Here is a 17,044-nt window from a genome sequence, read left to right as displayed (position 1 = left end):
AGACACACATACGCTTCAGGTTACAGACTCCGCTAACCCAGATATAGTGCTTCAGGTTAAGAACTTTGCTTCAGGATGAGAACAGAAATCGTGCTCTGGCGGCACAGCAGCAGCAGGAGGCCCCATTAGCTAAAGTGGTGCTTCAGGTTAAGAACAGTTTCAGGTTAAGAATGGACCTCTGGAACGAAAGTACTTAACCCGAGGTACCACTGTACCTCTCACATGCTGTAATCAATAAAGTTGTGGCCTTTTTTAGCCCATTAACTGTGTCCATGTGTCTTTCTTATCCCCAGGCAGGTGGCGGGTGCTTGAATCACAAAACACACAGCCTCCTTAGATGTACTGCCGGATAAGTGTTTAATGGTTATTGCATTTATTTAAAAACCAATAAAAATGTTTTTTAGTGGGTCAGTGGGTCATATGGCCTAGAGAGCAGCAGTTGGCCTGGGGAGAGTTCTGAGGGGGAGATAAAGGGGCCTGGAAGATTGAACTTGGTCCCTGGGCTGAGGTTCCGCAGCCTTGTTTTCAGAGGATGCACTCAGCATTATTTTCAAGGAACGACAAGGCACATGAAAGAGATAATACTGTAGTTCACTTCCACAAATGCTGTGGAAATTAGGAAAGCAAGTTAATTAGAAAAGTAAATTAGCAACGAAGACATGTAATTACCCCTCTGAAATGGAAACAGTTTCTAGATATGAGAAATGACTGTACCCTAAAAAACAATTTGCCTTGGAGCCAGCTAGTGGAGAGGTGATTCTCAGCTGAATACTGAGTTGTGCCCTGGTTCTGGTGTGTGATCTAAGCCTTGTTAAACCTCCCAGGAATAGTTGACAACAGTGCTGTCAATTCCAACATATACGTGTGAATGGTTACGTTGTCAAAAGGTACAACAGGGTCACGTTTACTTTCAAAAGAGGAATCTTTTTTATAGATGAGCAGATTTGCTAAAAGGAAAGTTGAACGGGAGAGCTAAGAGGGCCAAAGCTCTTCAAGATGGGTGGAAGTTATTTAAAACCATGTCAAGATAGAATGTATACCTAAGATTAGGAAATGTAACAAAAAGTACTGAAGGGATGCTGGTGTGGTTAACGAGGAGAGTTAAGGAAGCTTCAGAGAATTAGACTTCTTTTTTAAAAAATAAAATAAAATCTGATCTGCTCACCAAATAAGGAATAAATGGAAGAGCACAAATTCTGTTGGTAATAATGCAAACAAGACTTCAAGGAGCAAACAGCAAATAAACATGAAAACAGACAACAGAAACTTACTTAACTATATCAGAAGCAGAAAACCAGCTAGGCCAGGCTTTCTCAACCTCGGCCCTCCAGATGTTTTTGGCCTACAACTCCAGTGATCCCTAGCTAGCATGACCAGTGGTCAGGGATGATGGGAATTGTAGTCTCAAAACATCTGGAGGGCCGAGGTTGAGGAAGCCTGAGCTAGGGAGACTCTTGTGCCACTAAATGACACTTGAGTGAAACTATTACTGAAGGGAGATTGCAAAGAAGCTGAATGAATTCTTTGTGGCAGCTTTGGCAGCAGAAGATCTCGGACAGATACTTCCGCCTCAGCGACTTATTCCTTTGCGCCTCCCCTCAGGAAGGGACTCAAAGAACCCGTCAAATAGAAGCGATGAGAGACGGCAAACCAACAAATTAAAAACAAACAAGCCAACAGGTCCAGCCAGTGTATCCAGCCTGAAAATTCAAATATGAAATGGTTGGGTCTCCCCACATGAATATACGAAACTTGTCACTAAAATCAGCTTCTGTCAGTGCAGGTAGTCAGTGCAACAGATCACCTTTTTGAAAGGGTTTAGAGATGAGCTGTGAAGTTACAGGTTTGTTGCTAGAATTCTTAGACATATGGGCCCTATTCAGCTTAGGTCCAAGGTGTCAAAGGGACTGCTAAACACTTATATCCAGCTCAGTCACTGAGGTCATCTGCAGGAGTGCTATTGGTTGTCCCCCGTGTTGGTAAGGTTCATCTGACATCATTATAAAATAAAGCCTTTAGTGTAATTGGCCCAGAAGTACAGGGAAAGCGGATGAGAGGGGAGGGGAGGAAAATGGCCCCTGCACAGATGTGCATGGGAGATGGTGCTTGCTGCCCTGTCCATCCACTGGAACCACTGAATTGAGTTGGCCACATCCCAAACTAGGGACGCGGGTGGTGCTGTGGGTTAAACCACAGAGCCTAGGGCTTCCTGATCAGAAGGTCAGCGGTTCGAATCCCCGCAACGGGGTGAGTTCCCGTTGCTCGGTCCCTGCTCCTGCCAACCCAGCAGTTTGAAAGCACATCAAGGTGCAAGTAGATAAATAGGTACTGCTCTGGCGGGAAGGTAAACGGTGTTTCCATGCGCTGCTTTGGTTCGCCAGAAGTGGCTTAGTCATGTTGGCCACATGACCTGGAAGCTGTACGCCGGCTCTCTCGGCCAATAAAGTGAGGTGAGCGCTGCAACCCCAGAGTCGTCCGCGACTGGACCTAAAGGTCAGGGGTCCCTTTACCTTTACCTTTACATCCCAAACCAAGTACACTGGGAGATTCAAGAAGGTGGGATCCACCCCCTTCAACATGTTGTTGCCAGCCTCATTTGACTTGGGCTACCTGTATGAAAAGGAGGAATAAGAAGGCCTCCCCTATCCTTGGAGAACCATGGGGGAAGAAGAGAGGAAGCAGTTGGTTCTTCCATATATTTTGTAGGAATTATGAATGGGCAGATCTGTCCATTTTGGTTTCTCTCAGTGGTCTCATTATTTGCAAATTTAGTTTGCTTCTCTGCATTTCTATATCTATACTTTTTTTAAAAAAGTCCTCATGGAAACTTGTTAGTATTCTTGTGAACATTTCTCCTACTATACACATCTGGATATGCAATTTCCCCTAATATACATATTTTTACATTGCAATTTCCCTAAATATACACACATTTATTTGCACACTTTACCCTAATGTATTCATTTTGGTACACATTGCTTGGCTGGAGAAGTGTATTACAATGTTTGGATAAGGGTGAATTTCAAAGGATAGCTGCCCTTCGGTTTGCTTTATTGTAAGTTCGCCTTTAAATGTGAACTGAATCTAATTTCTTCCCCCATCCCTACTCACAACTAAGTCTTATGTGTTTATAAACCACATACACTGCACAGAAACAGCAGTGGAGCAAGAAAAGATTAGTTGCTCCTCCTCCTATCAAAAAACAAACAAACTGTGACATATGAACTCACCTGTGGCTGCATTAGGCATTGCCCATACTATTTGAAACCCATTGCAGACCAAAGGACTAGAAACCTGGAGGCATGGTTTTGCTTTTTCGACAAAAGTTGAGATTGTCAGTAGTCAATTCCGACCAATTTTTAGGCAGCATACAAATAACTAGAATAATCTTTCATCTCTTCCATTCATATCCTTACTGGAAATGTGCTGAAATTGTTAATTTGCTAACTGCTTTGGAATAGCTTATTTATGTCATTACAGAAGTAAAAGTAGTCTAGTCTAATACTGTAGTATGTGAGACATAAAACACATTTTTCATCTCTTTATGCTCAGTATAATTAGAATAAAGTGTTTAAGGATGATTTATTTCCTAATAAGTGGCATAAAATTAGATAGGAAAGATATCAAAGCCCATAGGAGATGACAATAATCAATTACACTGATGTGCTTACAGCTTCGGGGCATTCTTAGATGTTTAATTCACACATGCACACAGCAGGGACATACAGCTAAAAGCTTGGAAAGGGCACAGTAGGAAGGGGTGGGGGAAAGCAGTGAGACATTACAATCTTAGCCTTTGATGATGGCCAGACTATATAGACATCAAAAGCTTTATTTGAGGAAGCAATGGTTTCTATTCAGGTGGAGGGAGGGGAGGGAAGAGAAGTCCGTTCTTTATTCTAGCAATGCCTTGCAGAAAAGTATCTTTCAGGAAATTTTCTGGACATATCCCCTTTAAGCTCTGAGAGAAGAAAAGCTGTATGTAATATCTTGTTGGGAGATAATTCCACCAATTAATGTGTGACAAATGGCTGAGAGTAGGAGACAGTTATTCTGAATATGTAAAAGTAATTTTTGTTCTCCTTTCAGTACCATAGCCATCTCATCTCTCTCACGCACAGAAAACACTCAGGTGAACAACAGCTGTCAGTGAAGATGAGGCTGCCAGGAAGTCCCCAAAAAAACCTAACCAGTGGTCCCATGATCCAGATAAAATGTCCATGTTTGCATGTCATGGTAAGCCATACATACAGTATGGCTGACTGTGCTCAAATGACTGTTTCAATTCCTCCTGGGTGTAAACAAATGGCAATCCCTGTCTTAGTGTTACGTCTGAACTAGGGATTGTGGTTTGTTTGGCTAAAAACACAATGGACAACCCAAGGTTTCTTCTTGGCTCACCCATCGGGATTTGCTTGTTCGAGTGAAACAAACAACGATCCCTGGTCCCAAACTAAGCCAGGGGTTGCGATTTGTTTCTGGTCAGCAGAAGTGCAAAGGTGCTAAACAGGTGCACTTTGCATAAATAAGTAGGACTGGGCAATATAACGATATATCATCCAAAACCGGTTTAAATTCCATATTGTGATATCGGTTTCATAATTTTTGACCTGGCAATGTATTGCGAATCATGGTGTGTGTGTGTGTGTGCTATGCAAAAATCACAATGTGGGGGAAACCGTGAAGCCAGTCCATGCCTCTACATAGCTCCATCCTTATTTCAGACATCGTGATATACTGGTATAGCATGCTGTTTAGCTGGTGATTTATCACAATGTTCTGCCCATAGCGATTCAGCAGACTCCTCCTCATCACAGAAGCATAGAGTTGGAAGGGACTCTATGTCCCAAAACATCTGGCGGCCCAAGGTTGCCTATGCCTGGACTAGATGATCCTGGAAGGGACTCTGAGGATCATCTAGTCCAAGCATAGGCAACCTTGGCCCGCCAGATGTTTTGGGACTACAACTTCCATGATCCCTAGCTAACAGGACTAATGGTCAGGGATGATGGGAATTGTAGTCCCAAAAATCTGGCGGGCCGAGGTTGCCTATGCCTGATCTAGTCCAACCCTGTGCAATGAAGGACTATGCAGCTGTCCCATACGGGGATCAAACCTGCAAGCTTGGCATTCTCAGCACCATGCTGTAACCAACTGAGCTAATGAACGCTTGGCAAAAAATTCTCTATGCTGCCGGGCTTATGCAGGCAATTAAGAAAATTTCTTTCCATAGTCGACGGTCTCAGATTTAAATTTTTTAATGTGTTTTTATTATAGATATTATTGCAAGCCACTTTGATATTTTTAAATGACATACTGATGTATACATATTGTTATAAATACAGAAATTGTATAACTTCCCTACATACAAATCAGAATGACTTTTCAATAAACAGCCGCCATCATGTAACTTCCCTGCAAACTTTGTGCAAACAAATCAGGACGAATGCTCAGTAGACAAGTCATCTGCAAGTGCAAGTGACCCATCCTTCTTACTGGCAGAATTAGCAAATACATGCATATTTGCTTAATGTGGATAATTTATATACAGGTCACAAAATTTCACTTCCATTGGCGCAAGCTTAAGCTGCTCTGGCACAGATTTCTGACTCTTTCCCCCCCAGCACAGAGTACACAAAGCCCTAGAGTATGTGCCAAAACGATGAATCTAAATCTCTAATTTAGAGGGTTGTGGGTATATCCTGCAATAAAATCAGTGCAACTGGTTAATCCAGAACAAATTTGAGCAAGACAGCCAGCAGCATTCCTCAAGTCAGTGGTCTTCAGATATCTATGGTCTTATAAAGTATAAGCTTCCTAAGAAAATACATCGATCAGTACAGTATTATCAACCTTCTTATTGCTTCAACATATTGAGATGCTTTGATAGGTCTGGGTTTGAAAAGAACTAGCTGTTTGTAAAGGGACGCGGGTGGCGCTGTGGGTTAAACCACAGAGCCTAGGACTTGCCAATCAGAAGGTCAGCGGTTCAAATCCCTGCCATGGGGTGAGCTCCCGTTGCTCGGTCCCTGCTCCTGCAGGGACCTAGCAGTTCAAAAGCACGTCAAAGTGCAAGTAGATAAATAAGTACCACTCTGGCGGGAAGGTAAACGGCGTTTCCGTGCGCTGCTCTGGTTCACCAGAAGCAGCTTAGTCATGCTGGCCACATGACCCGGAAGCTGTATCCCAGCTCCCTCGGCCAATAAAGCGAGATGAGCGCCGCAACCCCAGAGTCGGCCACGACTGGACCTAATGGTCAGGGGTCCCTTTACCTTTAGCTGTTTGTAAAACGACAAGTCTTATCTATGACATTATTAAGAATACCAGTGCATTACTCTGGTTTGGTAAGAATTTTTCACACTTGAGGTGGGCCCATTGGTAGAGTACATGCTCTGTGTGCAAAATATCCTAGGTTCAATCCTTGTGGCATCGCCAGGTAAGGTTTGTGGGTACTCTTTGGTGAGAGAATGTCAGCAGGGATTTAAAATCACAAAATAGGCAATGCCTTAATGAGTGATATCTTACGTGGCTGTCGTGCTCCTTTGGGATGATGGACATGTGAAAAGTGTGTTTTATTTGGGGGTTAGTGGTGTACTTACTACTGCTGTTTTTCATTGAAGTTTTGGGTTTATTTTTAAGTTTTTGCCTTGTATTCTATTTTATAATTGTTAGGAATTGTGTATTTATTTCTTACTGCATAAGCCCGCACACTGAGGTCCAGCTCCGAGGGCCTTCTGCCGATTCCCTTACTGAGAGAAGTGAGGTTACAGGAAACCCAGCAAAGGGCCTTCTCAGTAGTGGTGCCCACCCTGTGGAACGCCCTCCAATCAGTTGTCATGGAAATAAACAACTATCTGACATTTAGAAGACATCTGAAGGCAGCCCAGTTCAGGGAAGTTTTCAATTTTTGATGTTGTATTGTGTTTTTATTTGTTGGAAGCCGCTCAGAGTGGTTGGGGGAACCCAGTCAGATGGGCGGCATATAAATAATAAATTTGTTGTTGTTGTTGTTAGTTAGTTTTATTCATATATGTTGTTGTTTAGTCGTTTAGTCATGTCTGACTCTTCATGAACCCATGGACCAGAGCACACCAGGCACTCCTGTCTTCCACTGCCTCCCACAGTTTGGTCAAACTCATGCTGGTAGCTTCGAGAACACTGTCCAACCATCTCGTCCTCTGTCATCCCCTTCTCCTTGTGCCCTCCATCTTTCCCAACATCAGGGTCTTTTCCAGGGAGTCTTCTCTTCTCATTGGAGCCTCAGCTTCAGGATCTGTCCTTCCAGTGAGCACTCAGGGCTGATTTCCTTCAGAATGCATAGGTTTGATCTTCTTGCAGTCCATGGGACTCTCAAGAGTAGGTGGCCTAAAAATATTTTAAAATATTTTTTTTAATCTGCTCCAGAGGGTTGAGCAGTACATGAGGGGAGAAGAAAGGAAATCATTCTCTCTGGCAAGCAGGAATGCTTGTGCTGATGGAACCATCTCCTTGAATTGTACCCAATGATTGACCTAAGATTCTTTTTGGTCTGGTGTTTTACCAATGTTTGTGGGAACCTGGGGCACTGATGCTTTGCTCGAACTCACAGGGGCTTATCCGAGCAGTGCTAAACCTTTGTTTAACCTTATGTGTGGCCACAGCCTTTGTGTTCTTTCTGCATATTTCCCTGTGGTGATCTGCAAGTTACTGCATATGAGATGGTGTCGAGAAATAAGGCTGAAGTCAAATTCAAAGGCATGTTTTGAATCAAAAGTGCCGCACATTGAACGAGATAAATGTTAATCAAAGGTCAACCACTTCAACAAGAGGAAAGACTATTATCAAGCTGAAACCTGGAGTATCTGTGTTTGTAAAAACCTGTTACAGATTCTGTCTGCTCTATGGAGACAGTATCATTATAATTTCTAACGGAGCTCCACTGCTAACACTCCTGCTCTCTGATGCAGACTCAGATATGGCACGTTGCCATAGTCACTCAATCTAAATGCGTTTGCCAAACTGCAATACCTTTCATTCATATTATTTGTAACTCAGAGTAAAGCCCTGATTGACGTATGACTTCACTGCGCTCAGACCTCAGAAAAGAAAGATAAACAACACTTGAAAATTTCTTCCACGGGGCTCTGCCACATGACAGACCTTTTCCTGACACTCCCCCACCTCACCCCCCAAAATATACAGCTTCATTAATGTGTGACTCCGAAATTCCAGATCCCCCCCCCAAAAAAAACTGATGCCAAAGTTTGGCGCTAGCTTTGTGCTGAGACTCTGCATTTTGGGCCGCCACCACCCCAAACGGAATAATTGACAAAGCAATTAGGAGTCACAAGTTAATGCCAGAAGTTTCAGCATTGTCTGATTGACTCCAGAAGTGGTGTGCTGATTTTGTGCCATTTTATGACGCAAGCCCCACTTTCTGCGCAGCCCTCCAAACTGAGTAATTGACACACAAACTGGGGGCCATAGGGACACCCCAAAACTCAGTGTTGTCTGATTGACTACAAACTGGTGCAGCTGGGGAGAACTGGGATCAACTAGATAGCTAGGATGAGCTAGAGATCTACAGTAGAGAGATGGGATGAACTGGGATAAACTGAGATGAGCTGGCAAGACAGCTAGAGAGCTGGGATGAGCTGGCTAAAGAGCTAGATGTCTGGGGGCCCATCCATTTAGACATCTGAGGGCCTATCTGGGCCCAGCCAACTAGATGTCTGGGGGCCCAGCTGCCTAGACATCTGGTAGACCGTCAGGGGCCTGGCAAGCTAGATGACTGGGGGTCCAGCGGTCTAAACATCTGGGAGACTGTCAGGTGCCTGGCCAGCTAGACAGCTGGGGGCCCAGTCGTCTAAACATCTGGGAGATCATCAGGGAGCCCGGCCGTCTAGACAACTGGGGGTCCAGCCATCTAGATGCCTGGGTGCCTGTCTGGGGCCCACCAGGGGGGCCGGTCATCTAGACATCTGGGGGCCCAGCAATCTAGATGTCTGGGGCCACAGCTGGGGGCCCACCTGTCTAGACATCTGGGAGTCCGGCCATCAAGACATATGCGGGTCTGTCTGGGTATGCTCTGTTTAGACATCTGGGGGCCAGCTTTGGGGCCCTTCTGGGGTCCTAGCTGTCTAGATGTCTGGGGGTCAGTATGGGGGGCTCGGCCGTCTAGACATTAAGCACATCAGGCTATATTGTTCCAGCAATTTTGTGAATGATTCCTGACCCCCTTAGCCCACCTCCACCCCCATATCACAAAACACCTGATGGCAAGAGTGCCTTTACAAATTCTTCCTTCCCAAGTGTAAGGTTCTCAGTTGGCACTTGGGACTTTCTGCAATACACAGCGCCCATCCCCTTCAATACACAGCTTTGGCATGGATGTGATGTTTCTTTCAACCATGACTATGCTTTCCACTTAACTGGCAGGAGACAGGGGGGTTTAGTGTAAGAACCTCTGAAATGGAGCACCCTGTATCAAACACAAGAGTCACATTTGATGCTCAATTCCTTTCTCCCCCTGCCTGCCCCCACTACCCTGAAAGTGGCCTCTGGAACCTTGCCCAGAGGCGAGAACAGCCATCAGGTTGAAAATGGTTCTCTATTCCCTGGGATTATGGTGTGCCTTTCTCTGGTATGAGTACAGATGAAGAGTGGCCCCTAAATCTTTGTAATAACAGCCCAGCAAAGGGACAAATAGCTGCTGAGCTGCGCACACCATTGTGAGGGCTGAGGCAGTTGATGATGATGCCTCCCTAGCTGCTGCCATTGGCTGTGGGCTGCCTGTGATGTCACAAAAGCCCGTGGCAGTTGAGCGGACAGTTGAGCAGCCAAGGGGTAAGCCAAGGCAGAAACCTTTCTCTTTCCCAAAGAGAAGACAGTGGGCAACAGCTATGGCATTAAGCTCTGGGTGGTCTCCTTCCACATCAGACAAGGTGACCATCTATAGCAGCAAGATGCTATGGAACAATGAGAAGGTACGTTCATTTGCTTTGTGGGATTGTGGCTTGAAGTTGGCTGATCTACACAGTCTGAAGCTGGATGGTGCCTGATGGTGGAAACTGGCAGATACTGGTGGGTGGAAGCCAGTGGAGTTCACATTTGGATGTTGCTGGATGCCGCAAGGCTGATATCTGTGGGTGGAAGCTGGTTTAAATTCACCTTTGGAAGGCTGTTGACAGAAGCTGTGTGGATATTTGTGTGTTGAAGCCGGGGCTTATATGTAAACAAAAGAGAGTGGCTGATGAGTGGAATGTGCGTGCGCATGAACGGGGAGTTTCAAATGTGCTTGAGGTGACTCATGTGTCTGGGTGCATTCAGGGGGTGGCACAAGTCACCCCTCCATATGTGGTGTGCCTGGGAATTACATATTCAGGGTGTGAGGGAGGTCACCCTCCAGGGTGAATGGATGAACCAGTGGATATTCATGGGTGGAAACCTGTGAAGCCAGGGGTGAAGTTGCCAGGCAGTAGCGAGTGGAGGTGTCTGTGTGATGCTGTCAGATGGTAGACACCCCAACCACTGAGCCTGTGGTTGGCCTTGAATGATCTCTGAAGCCTGCGAGGTTTCTCCTGAGAACACCCATGGAAATACGTAAGAGAACGGCACCTGCAATATTCACCTTTCAGTGATTGCTGAAGAGGCACCTCATTTCTCTGGCTATAGAGATGCAAGTTGTGTGTTTTCATAGAATCATAGAGTTGGAAGGGACTCAATGGTCATCTAGTCCAACCCCCTGCAAGAAACCTAAACTAAAGCATCCATGACAGATGGCCATCCAACCTCAATAGGCCCACCGTATTCCTGTGACTGGGGACGTGGGTGGCACTGTGGGTTAAACCACAGAGCCTAGGACTTGCCGATCAGAAGGTTGGCAGTTCAAAGCCCCCCAACGGGGTGAGCTCCCATTGCTCGGTCCCTGCTCCTGCCAACCTAGCAGTTTGAAAGCACATCAAAGTGCAAGTAGATAAACAGGTACCGCTCCAGCGGGAAGGTAAACAGCATTTCCGTGCACTGCTCTGGTTCACCAGAAGCAGCTTAGTCATGCTGGCCACATGACCCGGAAGCTGTACGCCTGCTCCCTTGACCAATAAAGCGAGATGAGCGCCGCAACCCCAGAGTCGGCCACGACTGGACCTAATGGTCAGGGGTCCCTTTACCTTTTATTCCTGTGACTGTAATCTAACCGCTTTTAATACTTGTTTTTAAATGGTTGTGCACAACTTTGGGATCTGATGCTGAAGGATAGTTAATAAATTTAATCACCATCATCAAATGGGAAGTCAAAGACACCAATATAATACAGCTAAACCATACTCAGTTACTGGATTCCAGACGTCACAGGTCAGACAACACCGTCTTCTTCCCTTGTTGCAATTTTTTACAGCTTCACTGCTTCCTGACACATGGCACACTTTACAAACTAGTTCAGTGGATTCTCTTCCTCTCCCTCTTCCTTCCTGCTCATTTACCAAAGAGATTTCAAAAAATTAGACTCTACCGCTTTTGCATCCCCTTTCTTCCAGGACTGAGCAGCTGGAGGTCATCTTCCAGCTAGATTTTCATATTCCTCTCTCAAGAACAGTTATGTGTGGGGAGCAAGGAAGCGTTATCATTTCCACTCATTTTCTGCAATTGCTCCACTTCTCCAGTTGTCTTGCTAAGGCACCACTTGTCCCTTAGAAAACAGGCCTTTGCCAAATGTAAATGAAGCTATCCAGTCTCTTCATATGCAGGGCACTCTCACCTCAACTTGGAAAACATCCGGTCCACAAAGGTTTACATAGAAAGACCTTTGCAAAGTTTCCAGAAGCAAGCATGTAAAGGGTGTGCTATGCTGAAGGCAAGGTCATCCAGCATTGGGCATCTCATTCAAATGTGGAGTATGGCAGCTGCCCTTAGTTGTGAAGCACATTTCAGTGGTACCTTGGTTCTCAAACGCCTTGGTACTCAAACACCTCGGTTCCCAAACACCGAAAACCCAGAAGTAAGTGTTCCGGTTTTCGAACATTTTTTGGAAGCTGAACATCTGATGCATCTGTCGGCTATTGTTTCCAGGGTGCCTGCACCAGTCAGAAGCTGTGCCTTAGTTTTCGAACATTTCAGAAGTCAAACAGATTTCTGGAATGGATTAAGTTTGGCACTTTTGTTTTTGCTATTTATTTTGCATTTTTTGTTTTTGAGGCTCTTTCGATTAATTTGTTTTTGTGACTGTGTGGAAACTAGTTCAGCTATTGATTGATTGATTGATTGATTGTGTGACTGCAGAAATGGATAAAAGCCCCTCATCCAAACAATGACTATCATCGGTGCAGGTAAGAATTTATTCATTTTTTAATTTTTATCATCTACAATACTGTCTTGTTTATTTTATAGTACAGTACATTGATTATTGCTTTCATTTTATGGATCAATGGTCTCGTTAGATAGTAAAATTCATGTTAAATGGCTGTTTTAGGGGTTTTTAAAAGTCTGGATCAGATTAATCCGTTTTGCATTACTTTCTATGGGAAAGCGCACCTTGGTTTTGGAACGCACTTCCGGAACGGATTAAGTTTGGAGGAGAACCAAGGTACCACTGTAGTTTCTTTCTCTATGTAAGCTATGGGGGATGTTGCTTCTCAACGTCCTGATTTCAGGCTAGCAGCATTCCTTAGTTTCCCTGCGTTGCATTTAGTAAAATAATTTCTCTTGCTGGCACCCAACTCGCCTCTTGCTGTATACACATCATGCATCTAAAGCACAGCACTCGCCCTGCAAAGAATCCTGGGAACTGTTGTTCGCTGCTCCCGGAGGTGTAATTCCCGGCACCCTTAACAAAATACAACCCGCAAAAAGTCTTTGGAAGAAGTCATGCATGACACCAGTCCTAAAGTATCTACACTGGCTCCTGGTATGTTCCTGAGCACAATTCAAAGTGTTGGTGTTGACTTTGAAAGCCCTAAATGGCCTTGGAGGATCTCCACCCCCATCATTCAGCCCAGACACTGAGGTCCCCCAAGGGTCTTCTGGCAGTCCCTCACTTCTCGAAGTGAAGTTACAGGGAAGCAATGGTGCCCTCCCTGTGGAACACCCTCCCATCAGATGTCAAGGAGATAAAGAACTATACAACTTTTAGAAGACATCTGAGGGCAGCCCAGCATAGGGAAGCCTTTTAATGTGTCATGTTTTATTATGTCTTTATATGTGTTGGAAGCTGCTCAGAGTGGCAGGGGCAACCCAGCAAGATAGGTGGGGTATAAATTATTATTATTATTATTATTATTATTATTATTATTATTATTATTATTGGTGTATATACACAGTGGGTGTTATATGTATACAGTGCACTGTTTTGAAAATTAAAACCGGGTACCAAACTGGCCACTAAGTGCCAACAGCCAAGCACACCTGCTTCCTCTCAAACTTTTAGCGCAATTGTCTTTCAGTTGAAAATGAGCAGTGCCCAGGCACGGTCTAGGTGCGCGTCAAGTCCCGCGCCTCAAGGAGAGTACCCTTTCCAAATTTCGGAGTCACAACGGCGCAGTCCTGAAACAGTTTCCTCGAACTCGCCGAAACTAGGCTGCCACCTGTTTCCTGAAAAACTCCCTCCCTTTCGCGGGAGGGGAAAAAAATCCTTCATCTTACTTGCCTTTATGTCTCCTCCGCCTAGAAAGATTTCCTTCCGTCGACTCACCCTTAGAGGCGTGCGCCTCGAGGGCTGCTCTTTGGAGAGGTGTTGGCGCGCGCGTAGCCAAACTCGAGCTCGCTTCTCACCCCTCCAGTCGCGCGTGGGGGGCTTTTTGCCCAGCACCTGTGGGGCGGGGGGGAGGCGGAGCCTGAGCCGGGGAGGGGACGCCTCCCGAGAGCCCTCGGAGACGCCCCACCTCCTCCTTGGCGGAGTTGAGGCGGCGGGAAGAGGCGATTTGTGGCGGGTGCCGCCGTGCGCGCAGCACGCTGGAGAGAGCGCCGGCGGCCAGGCGAGGGAGCGCCCCGACCCAGCGCCGCCCGAGGGGGCTTGGCGGAGCAGCCGCTGTTCCTCGCGCCCCCGGAGGCGGAGAGCTTTTGCAGGAGCACTTTCTTTCTTTTCTTCTTCTTCTTCTTTCCTCTTTTTCCTTTCGAGCCCCTGGGCGCGCCTTTCCCCTGTCTCCTCGCCCCCTCCCCTCCGCCCATGTCTTGGCTTCCTAGCTGCGATCTGCGTCGATGGAAGGAGGGAGGCGAGGGGGAGCCGGAGGAGGGGGAAGAAGGAGGGGAAGCCGCCGCTCGGGCGCGGTGGGGGGAAGGCAGTGCTCGGCTGCGTCTGTCTCTTGCCGCTGCCCCCTGAGCCCGTCGGGGGGAGTATGAAGCACCATGGTGTGGTGCGACCGTGGGGTCCAGTTGCTGCTGACCACGGTGGGTGCCTTCGCCGCCTTCAGCCTCATGACCATCGCCATCGGCACCGACTACTGGCTCTACTCGAGCGCCAACATCTGCAACGGGACCAACATCACCACGGACGAGACGTCGCCAAGCCAACCCAAGAAACTCAAGGGGGACCTCACCCACTCCGGGCTCTGGAGGATCTGCTGTATTGAAGGTAGCAAGCCGGGGTTGGGAAGGCTTGAGCTCCGTGGGGCGTGGTGGACGGAGGGTGGAGAGGGCTCTCGGCTGCCTGTGTGCGTGCGCGAGCGCGCGAGTGAGCGCGCGTCGCTTGGAAAGAAGCAGGCGTCGCGAAACAAAGAAAAGATTCGGGGAAAGTGTCCAACTTCCGCGGCTTGGAGTGGCGGGCGAGAAACAATGGAACGCTTTCACTCGAAACAGGAGGATGTGCGGACGGTTCCTGGGAGCGTTCGCCGTTTGCCAGGCGAGGGTTTGGTGCCGGCAGTTCCCCAGCCACATCCTTCTCCTCTTTCTATGTCTCTCTCTCCCCCCCCCCCCCGCCGCGCGCCCTAGTACACACCCTCCTCTCCTCCACACACCCTCCCCTCCAGATGCAGCCGGCCGCAGCCGAGTTGGTACCTCTGATCTGATACTGTCTGGGAGGGAGGACGTTGTTGCCTTGGCAACCGGTGTCTCTCTGATTGCTATGGGAACCGGACATAGGGAGGTGATGCTTAGCCCTGGGTGTCTGCTTCTCTCCAGCCCAGCGCTGCCGAGTCGTTACCCTTTCCTGGGGCACTTCAGCTCACACGGGGAGGGAAAGAAAGACAGGAGGAAGAGATCGGGGGTTTTTGAGGGGAAAGTGCCTGTGTGTGTGTGGCGGGGGCGGGGAGGAGGAAAGTATTCCGGTAGCACTATTTTCTGGGGTTGTGAAAGCAGAACTGTCACTTTATTTGTGCATGCGTGCCTGTGAACGAGACGGAGGGAGAGCGGTTCCTCCCGCCCTTCTAGAGTACATATCTGGGACTTACAACGGGGCTTTCTTAAGATGCCCGCTTTCTTTAACAGGTCGATGTTTTAAAGATGAGAGTAAATAAATACAAAACAATCGTTTTAACTTAATGCCGGGCTAGTTCCAGGTTATGGGGGACTCTTTATCAGTATGTCTTTCAGGGGTCCCCTGTCTTCCCTGCTACCTTCCAGTCAGCACAAATTCCCCCACCTTCCTGCCAAGTGCAGGTGGCAAAGAGGTGCCCATTCTCTCTCTCTCTCTCTGGGTTGCATGATGGACAGGAGAGGATTGGGCCCATGGCACTGCCCAGAGAGAGAAAGTGGAACTTGCTGTTTCAACACACACAACACACACATACACACACACGGTGCAACAACACCCACCATCATTATAAAACCCAGAAAGAGAGATCAGATAATAAGCCAATGGGCAGATGCAGACGATCACTCACAGAGCTGCCACCTTCAGCGTCTCCCCTCTGAGTGGCATGTTGGTTGGGGTGGGCCAGCCTGTGAGTCAGTCCGCCACACTGTGCTGCCCAGAAAGAGGGGGGTGAGTGAACAAGAGGAGGCTGCCGCCACAGCTGCTCCTCTCACTTGCCTGAGGAGCACCCCCTCTGGGCAGGGTAGCAGCGAGGATTGGGCTGACTTCTGCCTCTCCCAGTTACAGGGTGAAGGCAAAGGGAGAGGAGGAGGAAGCAAGCTGTCCTTTGCAGCTGGCTCATATCCTCGCCCTCTCTCTCTCTCTTTGGGTGGCACAGAGGGGAGGAATGGGCCCTGTGGCACCACCCATAGTGTGTGAGGGGAGCAGAAGCTGCGGCTGGTTTGGTTCTGCCTTTTCACCCTATCCCCCCTCTCTCTTTCCCCCTCTGAGCAGCAACATGGGGGCGGGGAGTGCAGCTTGGTGTTGGTGGACCCAGTCCCTACTTCCTCTTGCCCAGAGGGAGGGTACAAGCGAGTGAGCAAGATGGCTGCCCACAGCCAACGAACCAGTGAGTGGAAGTCATGGCTACACCACCGCATACTCCCCTGCCTTTACACCCTGGGTGCCACAGTTGGGAGAGTTGGGTTCGCTGGATCAGCCCTCACCAACCGGAGAGAGCAAGAAAGTGCAGGTCAGCTGGCAAGAGGGTGGGGCATGAACCGCTCCTCTCCCTTTTATGTCCACGCAATCTGCCTCTAGGCATAGCGTGGCGTGGTGGGGGTCTGTGCCCAGGAGGTCCAGTTGTTTGTGTTTCAACATGGAGAGAAAGGGCAGGGTGAGCAAGGATGAGGCGCTGACAGAGCAGCCACATTTTTCTTTGGCTTTTGTGTGCTTTCTGGACAGCCCTATGGGCTCCCAGGCTCCCTGCTAGGCTGCCCAGAAGTGGGCAAGCAGCAGAAAAAGCCCTTGCCCCTCTTGATCATGTGTTCAACACCAGTGCTCTCTTATCTCCCTCTGGGCGGTGAGGCAGATCCAATCCATACCATTGTACTTCCCAGAGGAAGAAGCGAACCGTAGGTCTTCCATCCATCCATCCCTCTTTTATGGGCACTGGGGTGCCAACTTGAATAAAATATTGGACGGCCCAGGTAAGCCCCACCCTGCATAATCAATCACATAACGTAGTGCATGCACAACATTTATCAAACGCTTCAGGTTACAGACTCCACTAACCCAGAAATAGTACCTCGGGTTAAGAACTTTGCTTCAGGATGAGAACAGAAA

General features: G+C 47.7%; 1 protein-coding gene across 1 annotated transcript in view; it reads left to right on the top strand.

Annotated features, from left to right (window-relative positions):
* The first annotated feature begins 13,890 nt into the window (after window positions 1–13,890).
* CACNG4 (calcium voltage-gated channel auxiliary subunit gamma 4) overlaps window positions 13,891–17,044 on the top strand; it is a 95,296-nt gene continuing 92,142 nt past the window's right edge. Inside the window, exon 1 of the mRNA XM_028713067.2 lies at window positions 13,891–14,542. Coding sequence (XP_028568900.1) covers window positions 14,317–14,542 — 226 coding nt within the window. The 5' untranslated portion in view covers window positions 13,891–14,316. The remainder of the gene's footprint in view (window positions 14,543–17,044) is intronic.

This window comes from Podarcis muralis, chromosome 2 (assembly GCF_964188315.1).
Source record: "Podarcis muralis chromosome 2, rPodMur119.hap1.1, whole genome shotgun sequence".
NCBI lineage: Eukaryota > Metazoa > Chordata > Lepidosauria > Squamata > Lacertidae > Podarcis > Podarcis muralis.
This window is presented reverse-complemented; position numbering and strand designations above follow the sequence as displayed.